The sequence below is a fragment of the Manacus candei genome, unplaced genomic scaffold (genome assembly GCF_025592945.1).
Source record: "Manacus candei isolate 608988 ecotype Guabito, Panama unplaced genomic scaffold, ASM2559294v1 h1tg000023l, whole genome shotgun sequence".
Lineage (NCBI taxonomy): Eukaryota > Metazoa > Chordata > Aves > Passeriformes > Pipridae > Manacus > Manacus candei.
In genome coordinates this window covers 5,168,874-5,184,939 of record NW_026138071.1, presented here as the reverse complement: position 1 = coordinate 5,184,939, position 16,066 = coordinate 5,168,874, and the positions used below count along the sequence as shown (strand labels likewise).

Below are 16,066 nucleotides of genomic sequence, written 5' to 3'. Positions count from 1 at the left end.
AGTGTGGAGGTGATATGTGGTGAAGCAGCTCAACCAGAATCAGCAATTTAGAAAGAGTAATAAAACATTCTTTCATCTGCATCTGGCCACAGGAAGCAAAAAATGCCAAGCAGGAGACGGTCTGCGAAATTTCATCTCCATTTCAAAAATAAAAAGCACAAAAGGAGCCCTGCCATCTACCCCCATCCACAACAAGGGCCGTGTAATCTTTTCTCATACCCTTGTCATGACAGTCTCTTACACAAAATAGAACCCACTTAGGGGGAGAATTTTCCAGACTTTTATTTAAAGCTATAGAACTAAAAGGTTAAAAAGACTCAACAACCTTGCTAGGTTCTTGCTCCACTACCTGTCTCTTTGGTGTCCCTCCTCCTAAGATTATCATGCATTCTCCTCCCCACAGATACCAGGGACAATCACACTTTCCACACTTCAGAATGTCAAAGGCAGTACACTTGTATGAGGGGTGGTATTGCTGCTTAAGTGAGACTAGAAGGTTTTACAGCTAGCTCAGTGCAAGGAGTTTAACAATAATTCCCAGATCTAGTGTTCTAGTAAAGCAGAGAAACTATTCAGTTACAAAAGAATGGTTTGGATTCTAAGTTTCTACTTCTTTAGTAAAAACCATAAACTTCTCATCAAAAGTTATGATGTTATGAAGTGCCCTTTGTACAGTGCAGATGCCGTTGCAACTTAACAACAGTACAAGGAGAGTTCTTCAAACTTAGTTTAAAAATCACTTTCGCATGGATCCTATTTAAGGAAACATCTCAGAGTCAAACCTCAGTTCCTACAAGCTCTCTGCTTCTTCCCCACTAGAGATCTGTATTGTCGACATGTCTATCACTGTACTATTAAGACCACCTCACAATCACATTAGAGCCAATATAAAGCAGCCAAGACAAGGTTAGGTCATTACCTGTGATATTGCAAAAAACACGGAGTGGTCCAAGTGGTCCACTTCCATCAGAATCGATGTAGAAGAAACCTGATGTCTTCCCTTGGTGTCGGTAAGCCTCGCAAGAATGTTCATAGATAGCTTTAAAGGAAAGAGAGAGTCATTGCATCACAAACAAGGAGAAAGCAGACAGACATGTTTTATGCGTAAGTACTACTTTAATTATTGTCATAGCATATACTGGTTATATGCAGTTGATTAGCATGTGAAAGCTTACTGCATTTGGACCTGAATCCATGCTCAAAATCACACATGTATTTAAGGAATTCCTTGAAATTAATATATGCTGGCTTTAAAGATACAGGTATTCGCTTTGTTCTGGATTAAAGTACGTAAATACTTTAGCAAATGAATATAAACTTTGAAATGTACCACATCTAGTTATGGAGTGGTACATACATGCATCCATATAATGGTGTTTCAAAGACATAGGTACATGCATGTAGACATGATTTATCACCTAGGCATGCATTTAAGTCTTGTCAGCACAAATGACAGATTTTTTTGGCAGTTTACACCTTCCCTGCATGATAATGTTAACAGGAAGCATTAAAGCCCATTTGCCAGCCAAATGAAATCAAGCCCTTGTCCCCCAGCAGAAAACCTTAAGCTCAGGTATGGTCTCCATCACAGGTGGTGTTTTTATGCTTAAGAACTAATTTTATACAACCAACTTTTTCTCTCTGCTTATCAACATTCTTTTCTTGGAGTATTAGTGCCCATGAAAATCAAGTGGTTAATAAAACAAGCAGCAGGTCACCAAGAGCAAGAACAGAATGAGAAAAAAAATCTCATAGGTCAGCACAATTCTTATATTTGAGGCATGTTTTTGGGCAAGAGGTAACTGTCACTTCATATGGGGCAAAGAGAAAACTCCTGCAGAAAGGTAGTCCAGTATCAGAAAGTCACATGCATGATCCTAGACCCTGAACAACAAAATCTCATTTCAGAAGACCTGATTTTTTTTTTCCTCACCTGCTTAAACACTTACCTGATTATACTGACAAAATTATTCTCCCTAACAGCTTATGATTGCAGTGTTGAGGTTGTAAATGCAACTGCAAAGTTCCTGGTTTGGAACTCAGGGAGCTTTGCAGATTGAGTGAAGGGTCAGCACTTTCCCTCTGCTTCTGAAACACAGTCCCGGCCTCTCCTGTAGAAGGCGGGAATTACTCTGCAGTAGCTGGAATAGTTCCTCACTCCCACTCCTGCGCACATATGGGCTCACATTCCTCCTTTCCCCTCACTTCCTAAAAATAGTTTCTCTAATGAAACAAATTTTAGAAAGACTTAAATGCTGAGCCCTGAAGTAGCGTTGTCCGACTATTACTCTGAAGAATGCTACAAGATAGTTCATTACTCGGATTTTGGACATTTCTTCACTTCTGCCAACAAAATAGAATCACTGTTCTAGGGGCTCCAGAACGAGAATTAAGTCTCACCAGTTGATCACTTGTACCACACACAGAAATATGCTTTTTCATTGTAAATTTCTCTCCTCACCAGATATCTTTAGCAGACAGAACACCACTGGGTTAAGATGCTGCTTAAGGTACTCAGCACCTGGTGAGGTAGTGCTTTAATTAGCATCCGTCCTTAGAAAGCTTCCATTAAGAAAGCTTCATCCTTAGCCTGATGTAGAAAGCACGGTAGGAGTCTAGAATATCTCTAAATTCCCACTCTGATAGCTGGCCAAGAGTATATATTAAATGCAAATTAAGTAAAATCCCCAAACCAGAACCAATTCTTCCACTATTCACAACCTGAGGGGCTAACAGAGAGTCCCTCAGTTGCCGAAGTGCTGACAAAAGCAGTAGGGATATGGAGGTCAGGAGAGAAACTGTAACAGGCAATTAAGTAAGCAACCAAGGAATCATGGTTTGATCAATTTGCAAAGTTCTTAAACTGCAGTTCACTTACTAAATTTGCTGTCATCATCATTATAGGACATTTTATCTTGTCTCATTAGGGAATATGCCAATTGCTTCGTCTAAATTGTTTGCTGAGTATTTTTGAAGACAAAGGATGGTGTGAGGGGTAGAGAAATAAAACAAATATATTGTCAGTGAACTGACAACAAAACTTTTCTTTCTTTTTCTTTCTAAGTGTTCTTCTTCTTCACCATCATTTTGTCTGGAACCCATATCTACTTTTTACAAATTAGTAAGGAAAGATGTGAAGATTCAGCCATTAATAATGCAGGCAGATTCAAAGAGAAATGATCTATTTAACTTTAGATGGCCCCTTTGTCATTGCAACTTTGGAAAAAAAAAGGCTATATGGAGCTAGAAGTCAGGCTGGGAGTGCTGAATGGGTATAAATCTGAAAGGACGCACAAGCTTCCGTGAAACTACAGTTATGTCTGCCAGAAGGAAATCCATCCTGGTATGTTTTCCTTTCAGTTATATGAGAAATCCAGCACTACATACTGTGAAGTAGCAGAAGTGGGAAAAGGCTATAAACGTCGAGCTAAAGCACATAAAACATATTCTATCATGACTTAGAGAAAAGCAGTTTTGGTGGACAGCTTATTTCATAACTGTACACTGAAAGCTACACAAAGCTTCACTGTAGCTTAAGCATTTGGTACTGTGTACTTCTAAACTGGAAATGTATGAGCCATTGATTTTAGTTCTCTTTTTTGCTATTTTTTTCTGTATAATGCATCAAGGAGAAAATTACATTTGTTTTCCAGTCACTGGTAGATGCCCCCAGAGACATTTCGAGTGCACCATCCATTCCAAGCTCTGCTGAACTATTTTGTGGGCTAAGACAACAGCCCGCTTCAGAATAAAGTTATGCAATTCCATTTGCTGAAAAAAGCCCTCTTATGCCAATGAAAACAACTTGAAGCTGTCTTTATGGGCCCATGAAAGACAAGATCTCTTTGCAGTCATTCTTTGCTTTATGCAATCAGAAATATCATATGAAAGTAAAAACCAGACAAAGAATCAGCTGTTAAGACCCCAGAACCTCAGCTTTGAAAACTGCCCTCATATTCATGTTCTGTTTTGTGTCAGACTTCTCTGATATAGATGAAGTTTTGGGAACAGTAGGGAAACCATTATTGTAATTGTCATTAAAGAGTCACCAACAATTACGCATATAATAAGCAAAAAACAAGCACCAAGCATAATGATGGAACTGTTGACAAGTGTATACATTTTAATGGAAAACAACATTTGCAGTAATTACATCTTTTGAATAAAGGAGAGGTATTCATCAGCTCATTCAGACTAGAACCCATCATCAATTTTCAAACATTATTTTTAAATTAAAAAACTCCAAATAAATACAAAGAATAGTGATTTCATTCGTTTCTGGGAAGTCTTTTAATAGCATTTATACTTTGGTTTCAAATTTTAAAATGTTTACCAAAATGGGTCCAAAACAACAAAAAAAAATTCTTGATAGGATGCTCATGCAAAGCTTGTTTTCTCATTTAAATATTTTTAAAAACATAATTTAAAAAATTAAACCTCTCAGTTGTATTTTGTCTCACAGAAGCAAGATCTGTTTCCTTCTCTAAGTCTTCCACACATTTTTTTGGCTAATTTTGAATAGCACCAGCCATTGAAGATAAAATGATAGTTTCCAGCAACGTTTGTTTCACTGAGCCAGAAACACCGCAAATCACAGTTTATGACTTTCAGCCCCTGCTGTGTTTCCTCAGGCCCTTCTGAGAATAAGCTGCATTGCCACACAGCAATAGCCCTGCTGTTCCCACAGGCAGCCAGGGTGAAGCTCTTTGCTTCACAGAGCTGCATTATGCCAGTGCTCAAAGGAAAGCGATGTCAGCAGCGCACACGAACTCAAACTCCCCCCCTGCAAGTATGGCTTGGACCTCACAGGCAGGTATGGCTGGTAAAAGCATTAGGGTAAAGTACATCACAAGGCAAAACCTCAGTGTAAAAGGTTTCACAGGGCTATTGCTGGTAACTGGTTACTCCAGGAAGACAAAACAAGAAACATCTTGACTTCAAGGTCCCAGATTTAGTAAGGAAAACTGGACATCAGAAGTGCCTGTTTTACTTGGTCACAAAGGATGTCTTTTATTGCTTTTTGTTCCCAGAATCACTTACAAGTTATAACATTGGACCTGTGCTGACATTTTTGCTCTGTAAGGAATTTTTTTAGAGGCTACTGCTGTGTTTCACAAAGAAATTTAAAATTCTCCCAGAACTACCTGCTGAAACTGGTGCAGCCTGAGAGCCCCATTCTTCACAGTGAGTGATGCTTCTCTAGCTGAGTACTGTCTGTGCTCTTGCCTACCTGCTAGGATGAGCTGTGCTGATGGTGTTCAGGCATGCACAATACGGACAGAGTTCAAGATATCTATTTCCTAGCCCCATATAATTTTCTGTGAAACACATATACCCAATTTCTCCCTCAGGTATCTCTTTCAGTCTTAAGCATCTCAAATTGAACTAGTTTTTCAGATCAACAACTCATCACATCAGAGCATTTGTTCTGAACACTGATCATAATGGGCATCTTTTCCTTTAGTTCTCACTTTTCGGCTTCCCAGGTGCTTAGGAAATCATTTGTCAAACTTTGAAGAGCATTTATAAAATAAACACTTTATCCCCCGACAGATCAACATCACCAAATTCTACACGTCCTCTTATATCACCTGGGATAGAAACATTCATAAGCCAAAAATCAAAACTATGGATCTGAAACATATACATTCCATGTTTTTTTCAAGCCACACACTACATCCCTACAGAATTATCCAAGCAAAACTGTAAGTATTCACTTTGATTTGCCAAGGTTCAAGCTACAGATCCATGATTCAGATTTCAGTGCCAGAAAGGCATTATCAGATTTTAATAATAATAACCTAGGTTGACCTTTTTGGTAAAAAACCCTGTAGAATTTAATTTTCTAATTCCTGCATCAAGATCCTCATGACTGGTCAGCCAGAGCACACGCAGGAACTCTGCACCTCGCAGTCTGGTCTGACAGGCATGGGGTCGCTCTCAGCTTGGCTCTGCAATTGAAACTTCAGCCTTGATTCAATATGCTTCAAGAGCCTGAAAAATTGTAAATATGACAAATTTCATCACTGCTCAGCTCTCTCAAGTATCTGTTAAGTAATCTGTTAATCCAACTCTTTTAATTACAGTCCTTAAACCAAAGATTTTATCTCTGCCATAGCTGAAATCTTTAACAGTATATGACTGAGCACAAACATTTGCAAGGTCAAATTTCAGTTGTTTCCAATAAAACATCTTTTCACCCAGTTTTTCATGAACTGCCCATTACTATATTGCCATTTGGCTTCCAATCCTACTTTTGCTCTATGCAGTTCAGCTGCAGTCTTCATGGCAGCCTTCACTAAGCACAGGCTTCCTGTTCCACTGTGGAGCTGCCCAGCAGCCCCCATGCTCCTAACTTATAAAACCTCTCCCTCAGGCCACTTAATTTTGATTTTCACCTCCAGTTGTACTTTGACTAAAAAAAAAGACAGTTCTTTGTACAAAGACTTGCAGTTTTGCAAATACCTCGAGTAACATATTTAAAGACCCCTGTCTTCAGTACAGGAACGAATTTGTTATTCACCCAGTAAGATGCACTTCTTACCAGTGTTTAAAATGCTTCTTGCTGTTGGACTCAGTGTAAAGGTAACAGTGACATTCAAACTTCAGTTTTGCTACTGGGAAGACAAGGTAAACCTCTCTCTGCTGTGCACAGCAACACATTACTAGTATAGATACCACCAAGAGGTAAGTTCCAAATGAAAAGCAATTTGTTCGGTTGTTTTTTTCTTTTTTTTTCCCCTCAGAGGATTCTGTCCTTTTCAAATTTAATGAACACCAAGATAACATTCCTCAAAAAATAAAACTAAACCTTAAAATTCCTAATATTTCTTTCCTACTGTACTCCCAATTACTTTGGAAACGTGAGCTAGAGATTCAGAATTTGACCTGTACTATTTATGATTACTGAAATGAATCCTGTAGTACTACTGTTTCAAGATTGGATTCAAATAATCTACTAAAAGTAGCTGATAATTTTCAATTTCTCAGAAGGAGAGAACATTTTATGGTAATGTAATAAATAAAATACATTAAAGAGACGTAAAGAACTTTAATTCTTTATTTCATTGGGAGGTGCTGACACTGTCCACTTCCCAGCTAAAACTAGCAGTGAGATCTATGTCACTTTTACCACCTCTAACAGTTGTACAGTTTTGGAAAAAGGCAGACAGAATACTTGCTGTCAGATCATTTGGGATTCATTTAACTGTTTTGTAATTCTCTGCGTCTTAGACACAAAGAGTAATAATAACACTGTTAATAATAATTATTATTGTATTCAGAAGTGAAAATTTACGTTTTATTTAGACTGCAAAGGCCAGTAAGAGCTGGTGTTTCTGATGGGATCTTCGACCAGCCCTAGACTGACCTTGGACAAATAGATATGCACAAATGCTGACCAGACAAAATTAAGCATTCTCAACAAAATGCTCAGAGCTCCTGGAGGCAGACTGGAGATGACTATTTCACCCTCTGCTTGTGTACCTCAAGCCTGACAGATTTGCTCTTACAGACTCAGACTAATGAGCATTCAACCAAGGATTTTTCTAAATAGCAAATAAAGCAATATGCAATAGGAGATTTCTTCTCATTCCAACAGCAGAGGGATTAGTACAGGCAATGAACTCTGGGAATGATCATCATTCTCACCCTTATAATACAATTGTCTTGTTAAATGCCAGAAAATGAAATCTGTACTCTTGAAAACTGGATTTTGATAGCTCTGCTCTTGACAGACTAATGCAGTCTCTGCTATGGTGTGCCTGGATGACAGATAGATTATTTTTTCTTATTAAAATATATATTTACTCATCTGATAGAGAATATGTTATTTCCATAGACAGATTAAAAATTACTTTTACCAGTGTCACCTAAATGGATGTTCAGGAGAGATACTCCCTTTGCATCTGGGGATTAGACAATTTCCTACCATCCAAACTAAGGCTTCCCCTGACCAAGCTGGGAAAGGTCATGTCAAGCCATCCTCCCACGTCACTCTCCTGCTGAGGTTTGGAGGCAGCTGCGTCAGTCATGTAACCCAGTAGCCCCTTCCTGGCCCTAGTGCAGAATGACCTGCAAGTCTTGCTGCTGCAAGAAAGCAGTCAGGAACACCTACTCCATTTTAAGAGCAGTGTTGGAGGGAAACGAGCAATCAAAGACTTGGAGGATGCTGTGCAAACCGTGGTGTTTTAGTCCCCAAAGCACTGGCATCCCTGCGGTCATGGTCACACCTGAAGAAGGCAGGATTCAAAAAGAACTGAGTTAGTCCCCAGCATACTCTGTTCTGCAGTAAAGCCCCAAAGTGAAATATTCTCTGTGTTATTTATGAGGAAATGTCAGGCAAAGGGAAAAACTTTTTTAAATGAACACCACTGAGAAATGCAGATGTACAATTTACAGATACATGTACTGAAGGGAAAGCATTAATAACACGGTAACTTATTAGAAAATAAACAATGAAAATTCATACTCCAAAAGCATGGTGTGAACAAAAATATGCAGGAACAGCAAGTACTGAGGGTTTGATATGAATATTAAATGCATTTTCTTTAGTCAAAGAACATCAATTGTTTAAACACACATGGAAAAAAGCTGTTCCAAGAATCTCAGGCAGGAAAACTGGCTACTCAGGACATTCAAATTACATGACCAAACTCACTGTTAGATATCTGTCAAATCAAAACTCTCTGAACCTGATTTGCCCAGCCAGCAAACTGTGTACATATCTCTCTACCTTGGAACACAAGAGAATTACCATTGCCCCAGCTGGCATTTTAAGATGCAGCTCCAGTACTACTAACAATCTGGCTGAAGCTATATTAAGCTTTTCAGATCAAAAATTATATATGCAGTAAGCATATTAATATTAAAAATACATTTTCAAAGCCTGAAGTTATGTTAAGTTTATGCCATATCAATGACTTTGTGACATTTCCATTATTGGATGAATCTTTCCTCCAGCAATTACCTAGGCCAATAAGACACATGCCTGTATGTGCAAGATAGATCACACACCAAAGCAAATATCCAGAATTAAATTACATTCTGTTAATTATCACCTTGCAAAGCTTTGGGACATGTTGACATCCCCAGAACATGAAGAATAAAACCATTATTTTATATTTCCCATAATTTTTATATCAATGTTCAGCAGTCTTTGGAATTCAAAAATCCACCCAAGACTAAAAACCACCTGAAATAAAAATAATAGAAATACAGAAGGGGAAGATGAGGCTTTCTAAGGGACTAACATAACTCACAGAAAAAGGAGATTAATAATCATTATCATGCAATAAAATTATTGCAGTATTCTGTATCTCAGGGCCACTTTATACCAGTCTACTGCTCTCACTATCGCATGATAATTACAAGAATTAGTAGTATGAAAGAGATGACTGTGCAGCTTTTCGACTATTCCCTTTCAATTAATACATATATTAATTTATATATATTTATATATATATATAAAAATCAATTAAGACCTGTAATTCAATCCTCAGTTTCTCTATATACACCTATAATTCTGACCTACCTTCGGTTGCCTACTGTCTGCCTAAGCTAAGACAGTTTCCCTCTGTAGATGGCAGACACTGAAACATTTCAGGGGTGGTCTATAAATTTACCATGGCCACCCTATCTCACAGTGAGGCTAGTTAAGTTCTGGAAATAGTTCACACTTTTTACATATAAAGAGAGAGCAGACCACTATCTTAGATTGGATGTCACAGTATCAGACAGCAAAAGATATATGAGCTGAATCCCACCCAGGCTTTTTTTCTCAAGCTGTGTACTAACATCAGTGTTTCTATCTAAAAGAGGAAAACAGAAAACAATTATCTATTTTGCTATGGTTCACACATGTGATTACATAAAGGATCCTCTCCTATCTATCTGGATTATATCAGACTACTCCAATACCTGACAGATCAGCAGGCTACCCACACACTGTAGAAATGGGGAAATCATCTATCCCTAAAAAGGCTTCAGCTGAGCTAATCTTCCAACCTATTAAAATGCATGCTGTGTGAAACAAATTTAAAAGATAAAGCAAAAAGCAAACCCTGCATTTTACAGATTGAAATGTGATTGTATCCTCAAAGCACTGTCTCAGGTCCAGATAAGCTCAAGTAGCAATAAAAAAAGAGTATTTTCTAAGGAAAGAACTCGTACCATTTCAGTAGATGATATAGATCACACACCTTTTAATATACCCACAAATTGGATCTTATTCCCAACAGAGGTGGAGAAACTAAGGCATAACAAAACTCATATACAATCAAATGTAAATCACCTACAGTTGGCTTTATATCTTATAGGGTTACCCCATGACTCTCAGTTTCCCCAAGCTGTGGGCAGTGAAATGGGTATCTGGAGACAGTCTGCACAAGGACATCAAATTGCATGTCCACATGCATTTGTGACAGCACAGCACTGGCACGAGCTTTGGGGTTTCACAGCTACAGAGAGTACTGAGATGGAAACACAAGTGCCCATCAGTGCTGTGACTAGCCAGGAAGAAGATGTTTGCACTGGAAGATGTAAGGATGAGAAGTAAATCCACAACGGAAAAAAACCCAATCAAAAAGTAAGAAACAAAAACCAAACCAAACAACAACAACAACAACAACAACAAAAAGACTTGGAAGGTACTGAGAATATTCCACGTGGCAGTTAGTGAAGAATGATTAACCATTACTAAGCAAAGAAATGTGCTTATGCATCAGGCAATAAGTTTGCAGGAAAGAAACTACCTGTTTAGAAAATATTAAACTCTTATATGCTAGTGAAACCCAGAAAACATGGGTTTTAGCACTATTTCAGAGAAGAGGAGAAGAAAAGCAAGACCAGATGAGACTTTGGGGTGAAATTTGTCTGCCACACAATAGCTATTTAATGGGACAGGACCACACCCATTTAAGTGGCAGACTTGCACGTGGATCAGGCTGATTGCCAAACAATTCTATGACAGTTTAGGAGCTTCCAGTATCATAAGGGATTGTGAGTGAAAAGAATACCTGAGGTTTGCAGAAAACTAGCTGCCTCTGGTAAGATTAAGGCCACACCTAGAGCCAGCTATTTCTTTACATGTATCTTCAGATACACACTTTTGCTTCCTCCACACATCTTGAATTTCAACTACTCATTTTCAGTCATGACAGACACAATCTGGTCCTGCATATCTGACATGGTCTTGCAAACATTGTCCCAGCTGTGTCTTCTATCAACTTACTGTTCTGTTCTGACACTGTCTAATTCCCCTCTGTTGCATCAAATGCAAACTATTCATCTTTGCTTTTCATGGCACATTTCAGACTTATCTACCTGTCGTGATTCTGACATTTGCCTTCTCAAAAATGTCAAACTCTTCTGGTCACAGCCTTATATTTTTCAAACATGCACATTTTTTTATTGCTTTCTCCCATGTCACTCCATGTTTGCAAGCATTCAATTTCTTCCTCTTTTTAATCTCTGCCTTATGACTATTTGGCTACAAGAAAGCCTAGAAATAATTATGTACCTAGTAGACTGATACTGCCACCTATGATGCTGATGAAGCCCTTCTGGCACTCTATCACCTGTGCCAGCATGTTTTTTCCCCTCAGAAACCTAACTGCAAACTCTTTAGAAAAGGGATAGTATGTATTGTTAGCTGTTCCTCACAGCAGGATCCAGGGTGGTCCAGGAATATTTGGAAAAAAAAAGTAAGATTGCTTACGTATCAACCATAAAATGCATTTCAACACTTCACATATGATAACAGTAAGTTAGGGACACTGTCTCTCCAGATCTCAGTTCTTAAAATGGAAAGGTCTCCCAGTCTGAGGTAGTAAAACATAAACCAATTAATTCTAGGTTGCAGATGCATGTCATGCAGTTCTTCCTGGAAGCATGGCAAAGAATGGGTCTTTTTACAGTTTTCAGCCACCTGTTAACACACCAAAAGGAGGTAAAACTCATGGTCACGCAACTCACACACAAAAAAAAGAAATTCAGACAATAATGAAACAATTCACCCTGTTTCACTTGCAGCAGATTGCCAGGTAAATCTTTCCCTTGTTGCTGCATGGACTTGGGTCTGAAGGGCAGCTTAATGAAAGAAATAGCCTCTCAAAAGTGGTATAAGTTCAATTTCAGGCTTGTCAGCCTCAGTGTTCAAGTAAAAATGAAAATCTCTTGAGATTATGTTTCAAACCTTACAAAATTAGATCTTTTACTTTGATAGAACTACACTGAATTACATGATTGTAGACTTTGCTATACATTGAGGATATGAGTTATGCTGTGATCAAATCTGTGGCTTTAATTCACCTACCAAAAAGTACTCCTGTATGTCAACCACTATCACCTGAAAGAGGTAATATCTCTTGTTCTGCAAATTTCTTATCAACAGTCTGCATTTGCCCACCAGCTTTGAATTTGTTTCATTGCATTTCAAGCACATGAATGCATTTCTCCAGACTAATGCTGCTGTTTATCAGCCTTGCTTGGCTTACAGGGCAGCTGGCTCCACAATCTATCTGGAATCAAATTAGCTGTTGATAAGACAGTTGTAAATAAGCTGAGCAGGTGAATAGCTGTACATCACATCTGTGCATATCTTGATCTACTGAAAAGTCTGAACACAAGACCTTCCTGAGAAACTTTTCAGAGTAGTTTCTACAGCAGTGAGCCTTGAATAACTGCAGCTACCTATGTGCCTTTGAGAGTGCAAACATGAGCTGACAGCAGTAGGAGGCTTCACTAGCTCCACAGAAATATGTATGTGGAAAACTGGTCATGAACCAGTTCTATGAGGTAATGAAATAGTCTCCTTCAGATAGAAGGCACACTGAGTTGGCACAGACATAGTGAGCCTCAGGCCCCAAGCTCATATGACAGCACAGATGTAGCCTAGAGTTGTGTCCCTAATCACCTGTGATGGTCAATAGTGACAGCTCTCTTCCTTCCCCAAGGAACCTTTCCCTTCTCACCAAGTGACTTGGTTCAAAGGTTTGAAGAAGGGTGCTGCCTTTTGGAACAAAAAAAGCAATGGACAAGAAGTAAGCCCTCTTTTTAAAGCTATAAACTCAGTGTTTTTCTTCCCATCCTTCATCTGGCTTGGCATGATTTCCACACCAAGCCCCTGGCTTCCTTTGTGTTTACAATGTAGAGTTCAGGCTGACAGATCCACGAACAGACCTCTGAACAGCCTCTCCTGTCAGCTGCAGATCCCACAAATTATTTCGCCATTAACTAGCAAACCATTTACAGTCTCCAAAATTACAATACAGTTGCCAATATTCTCAGCTTTAAACCACTAAGTACCTTTCCTTCTCTTCTGCCTTTTAGCTTAACAGGGGGAAAAAAAATGCATATAACCAATCTCATCCCATCTGCGGTCCAAGTGTTCATCAAACACCCGGAGTGGTTATAGTTGTATTCCTGGAATTGTTATTCTTACTCACCGTTTTTTTCTCTTTATTTCCCATGTTAGAACTGGAAGTTTGCCCTCATTTTCTGTTTTGTCTCTTAGTCAGCTGTATAAAGAGGCTTTATTTTGGCTTTTCTTTTCTCTCCTCTCTATTTTTATTACAATTCACAGCATGTTGTGCCTTTACTGTTTGAAAGGGTTTTTTAACCTTTAAAACACCTTAATATTCCTTTTGCTGTGGATTTCAGGAGCTGAATGTTTCATGTACTGTCAGTTTCAGATACTATTAATAGCAGCAGTCAAAAAAAAAATCATAAACAGTTGAAAATTGGGTTCTTGCAACACTAACTTTCATATAATCTAAAAACAAAGAAGATCAGGGAGGCAAAATTGACATAAAGCCCTAAACACAGACTAAAATCAGCCAGCTCAGCCCAGCTAAATTCAAGTAAATGTTGAATGACCAATGTGTCTATGATACGGATGTAATACGCATGACTTTATGATTCTCCAAATCAATGTTCAGTGTGAGGAAAAAAGCCACAGAAAATTAGTTAACATAATCTGGTTTTGTTTTCTCCAAAATATTTGTCAAAACCATGCATATTTGCAAATGTATTCCTGTGTACTCTTGACCCATTCAAACCAAGTCAGGACATGCTACATACTGTGGTATGATATGACCTCTCACAAAGCTCCTTCCTGGTTTATGTGCACCTTGACATACAAGCTGTAGTAGAAAACACTGTAGGTGTGGGTTTACTTACAGTTGTGACAGGTTGCTCCCGTGTAGCCCGTATCATTACAATCGCAGTAAAAGGTGGTCCAGGACTGAGAGCATTTACCTCCATGTTCACAGTAGTTGGGTAAACATCTAATTTGAGAGAGTTTTAAAAAATATAATTAATTATAAAGATTTCTGTAAAAACAATGTGCTGTAAAAAAATAATAAAACTGCCTCAAGTCCTCATTCAGGTAAGAGTTTCCTAGGGCTGATTCACTGTATAATACTTATTCCTCTGATCTGCAATTCGCCTCCAGTGGAAGCATCGAAGAAAACAACATTTAAACTATCCAGCAGGTAGGTTAAGATCACTCTCAATAAAAATATTCCACCTGTTAGCAATTAAAGTGTCACAAACTTTCTGAGCACAGAACAAGAAAAGTAACAGGCAAAAATGCTATTGAAATCTTGTTTCAAAGGAGAATCCCCTGTTCTCTGATTAAACAGGAACCACTGTTATCAAAATTAGGCTGAGTTACATTTGTGGTAACACAAGCAGCATGCAAATCTCTGAAGTGAGAGGAAAAATACGCTTCAATTATGAGATCTGTACTCTCTCCTCTTTCCCTCATTTTAGTTGCTGTGCCTCTGAAGTATTATTGTTAAACAAATTAATAAAAGAAGAAAGCGGCACAACAGCATGCAGCTCAGGAAGTGAACAGAAACAAAAGCTGTGGGAGATAAATTCAATCTCCAGGACAAGAAGTGAATGCTGATCTGAACTCCCCTGGTATAAATGCACGCAGTGCAATGGAGTTACACCAACCTAAATGGAAACAGATTGTTCTCTTGTTTGCTGTTTCTTTCATTTTTTTTTCTTCTTACTGTATATTAATCTCTTTTACACAGTATGTCTGACTTTTGAAAAATAAGTAACTTGTTTATACTGCTGATTCCGTTGTGATGGGTGGGTGGAGAGGAAACAGGCAACCAATTTATCTCTTACACAACAGAATTCCATTAGGGTTTGCTTTGCTGTAATTTGAGATTCAAAACCCTTTTATGCCCAGAGCTTTCTGTGGTGTTAGTGCTGAAGTCACTGATGCTACCTAGATTTTTGCCAGCTGAAGACATTGTATTGCGGTTCATCTCATCCTTAGAAATTTTTTTGCATATAAGTATGCATTTTGCCTTTAACTGTGGCTTTCAGTCTATTCCATCTAGATTACTTACAATTAAAACCCATTTCATGCATGCAAGCAAAAAACCTGTATGTCCCTAGCAGTCATCCATCTTCACCAGCCTTCTGAGCCTCACCAGCCAAGTTTTCATCAACCTACCTGAGTACAAGGCTGTTTAGAGCTGTCAAGCATTAATAACCCAAAGAAACCTGTTTCTGTGCCCAGAGGCCTATCAGACTAACTTCTCATTCTCAATATGCTCCATGATAGTTCACACAAACATATGTATATTCATCTCAGTGTGAGTCTTGGATTCATTTTAGAAACCAGCTTCACTTGATCACTATTTATACCATCCTACATAAAATTATAAGGATCATAGAAAAATATTAAGATGAAAGATTAATTATTTTTATTAATGTTTACTCAATTATTGCCATTATTTATTATAATACTAGAGAAATAGGGAATGCAAGAAGAAAGTATACTATTTATAACTATCTGTAACATTTTTTAAAACAATTATAAAATTTATTACTCTTGTAAAAATCATTGTCATGGCTTCTATTAATCATTGGGCTCAAATACAAAATGAGGAAAGAGTATGGCAATTACATGACTGGTTTTCCAAATTTTCCAGGGAGCTTTTTCCAGTGCTGTGGAAGAACCTGTTCTTTCTAAAACAAGAAACAAAGCGGAGGGCCAAAACCACCGAGTTTCCCCCACTCTTACAAGTCAGCTATTCTGAGA

At 38.2% G+C, this 16,066-nt stretch overlaps 1 protein-coding gene across 2 annotated transcripts in view; it reads right to left on the bottom strand.

Annotated features, from left to right (window-relative positions):
• CNTNAP5 (contactin associated protein family member 5) overlaps positions 1-16,066 on the bottom strand; it is a 284,130-nt gene that overhangs the window by 94,556 nt on the left and 173,508 nt on the right. For both annotated transcript variants that reach the window (XM_051786918.1, XM_051786919.1), the window contains 2 exons: positions 14,179-14,285; positions 920-1,039 (listed from right to left, as the gene is read on the bottom strand). In XM_051786918.1, coding sequence (XP_051642878.1) covers positions 920-1,039; positions 14,179-14,285 — 227 coding nt within the window. The remainder of the gene's footprint in view (positions 1-919; positions 1,040-14,178; positions 14,286-16,066) is intronic.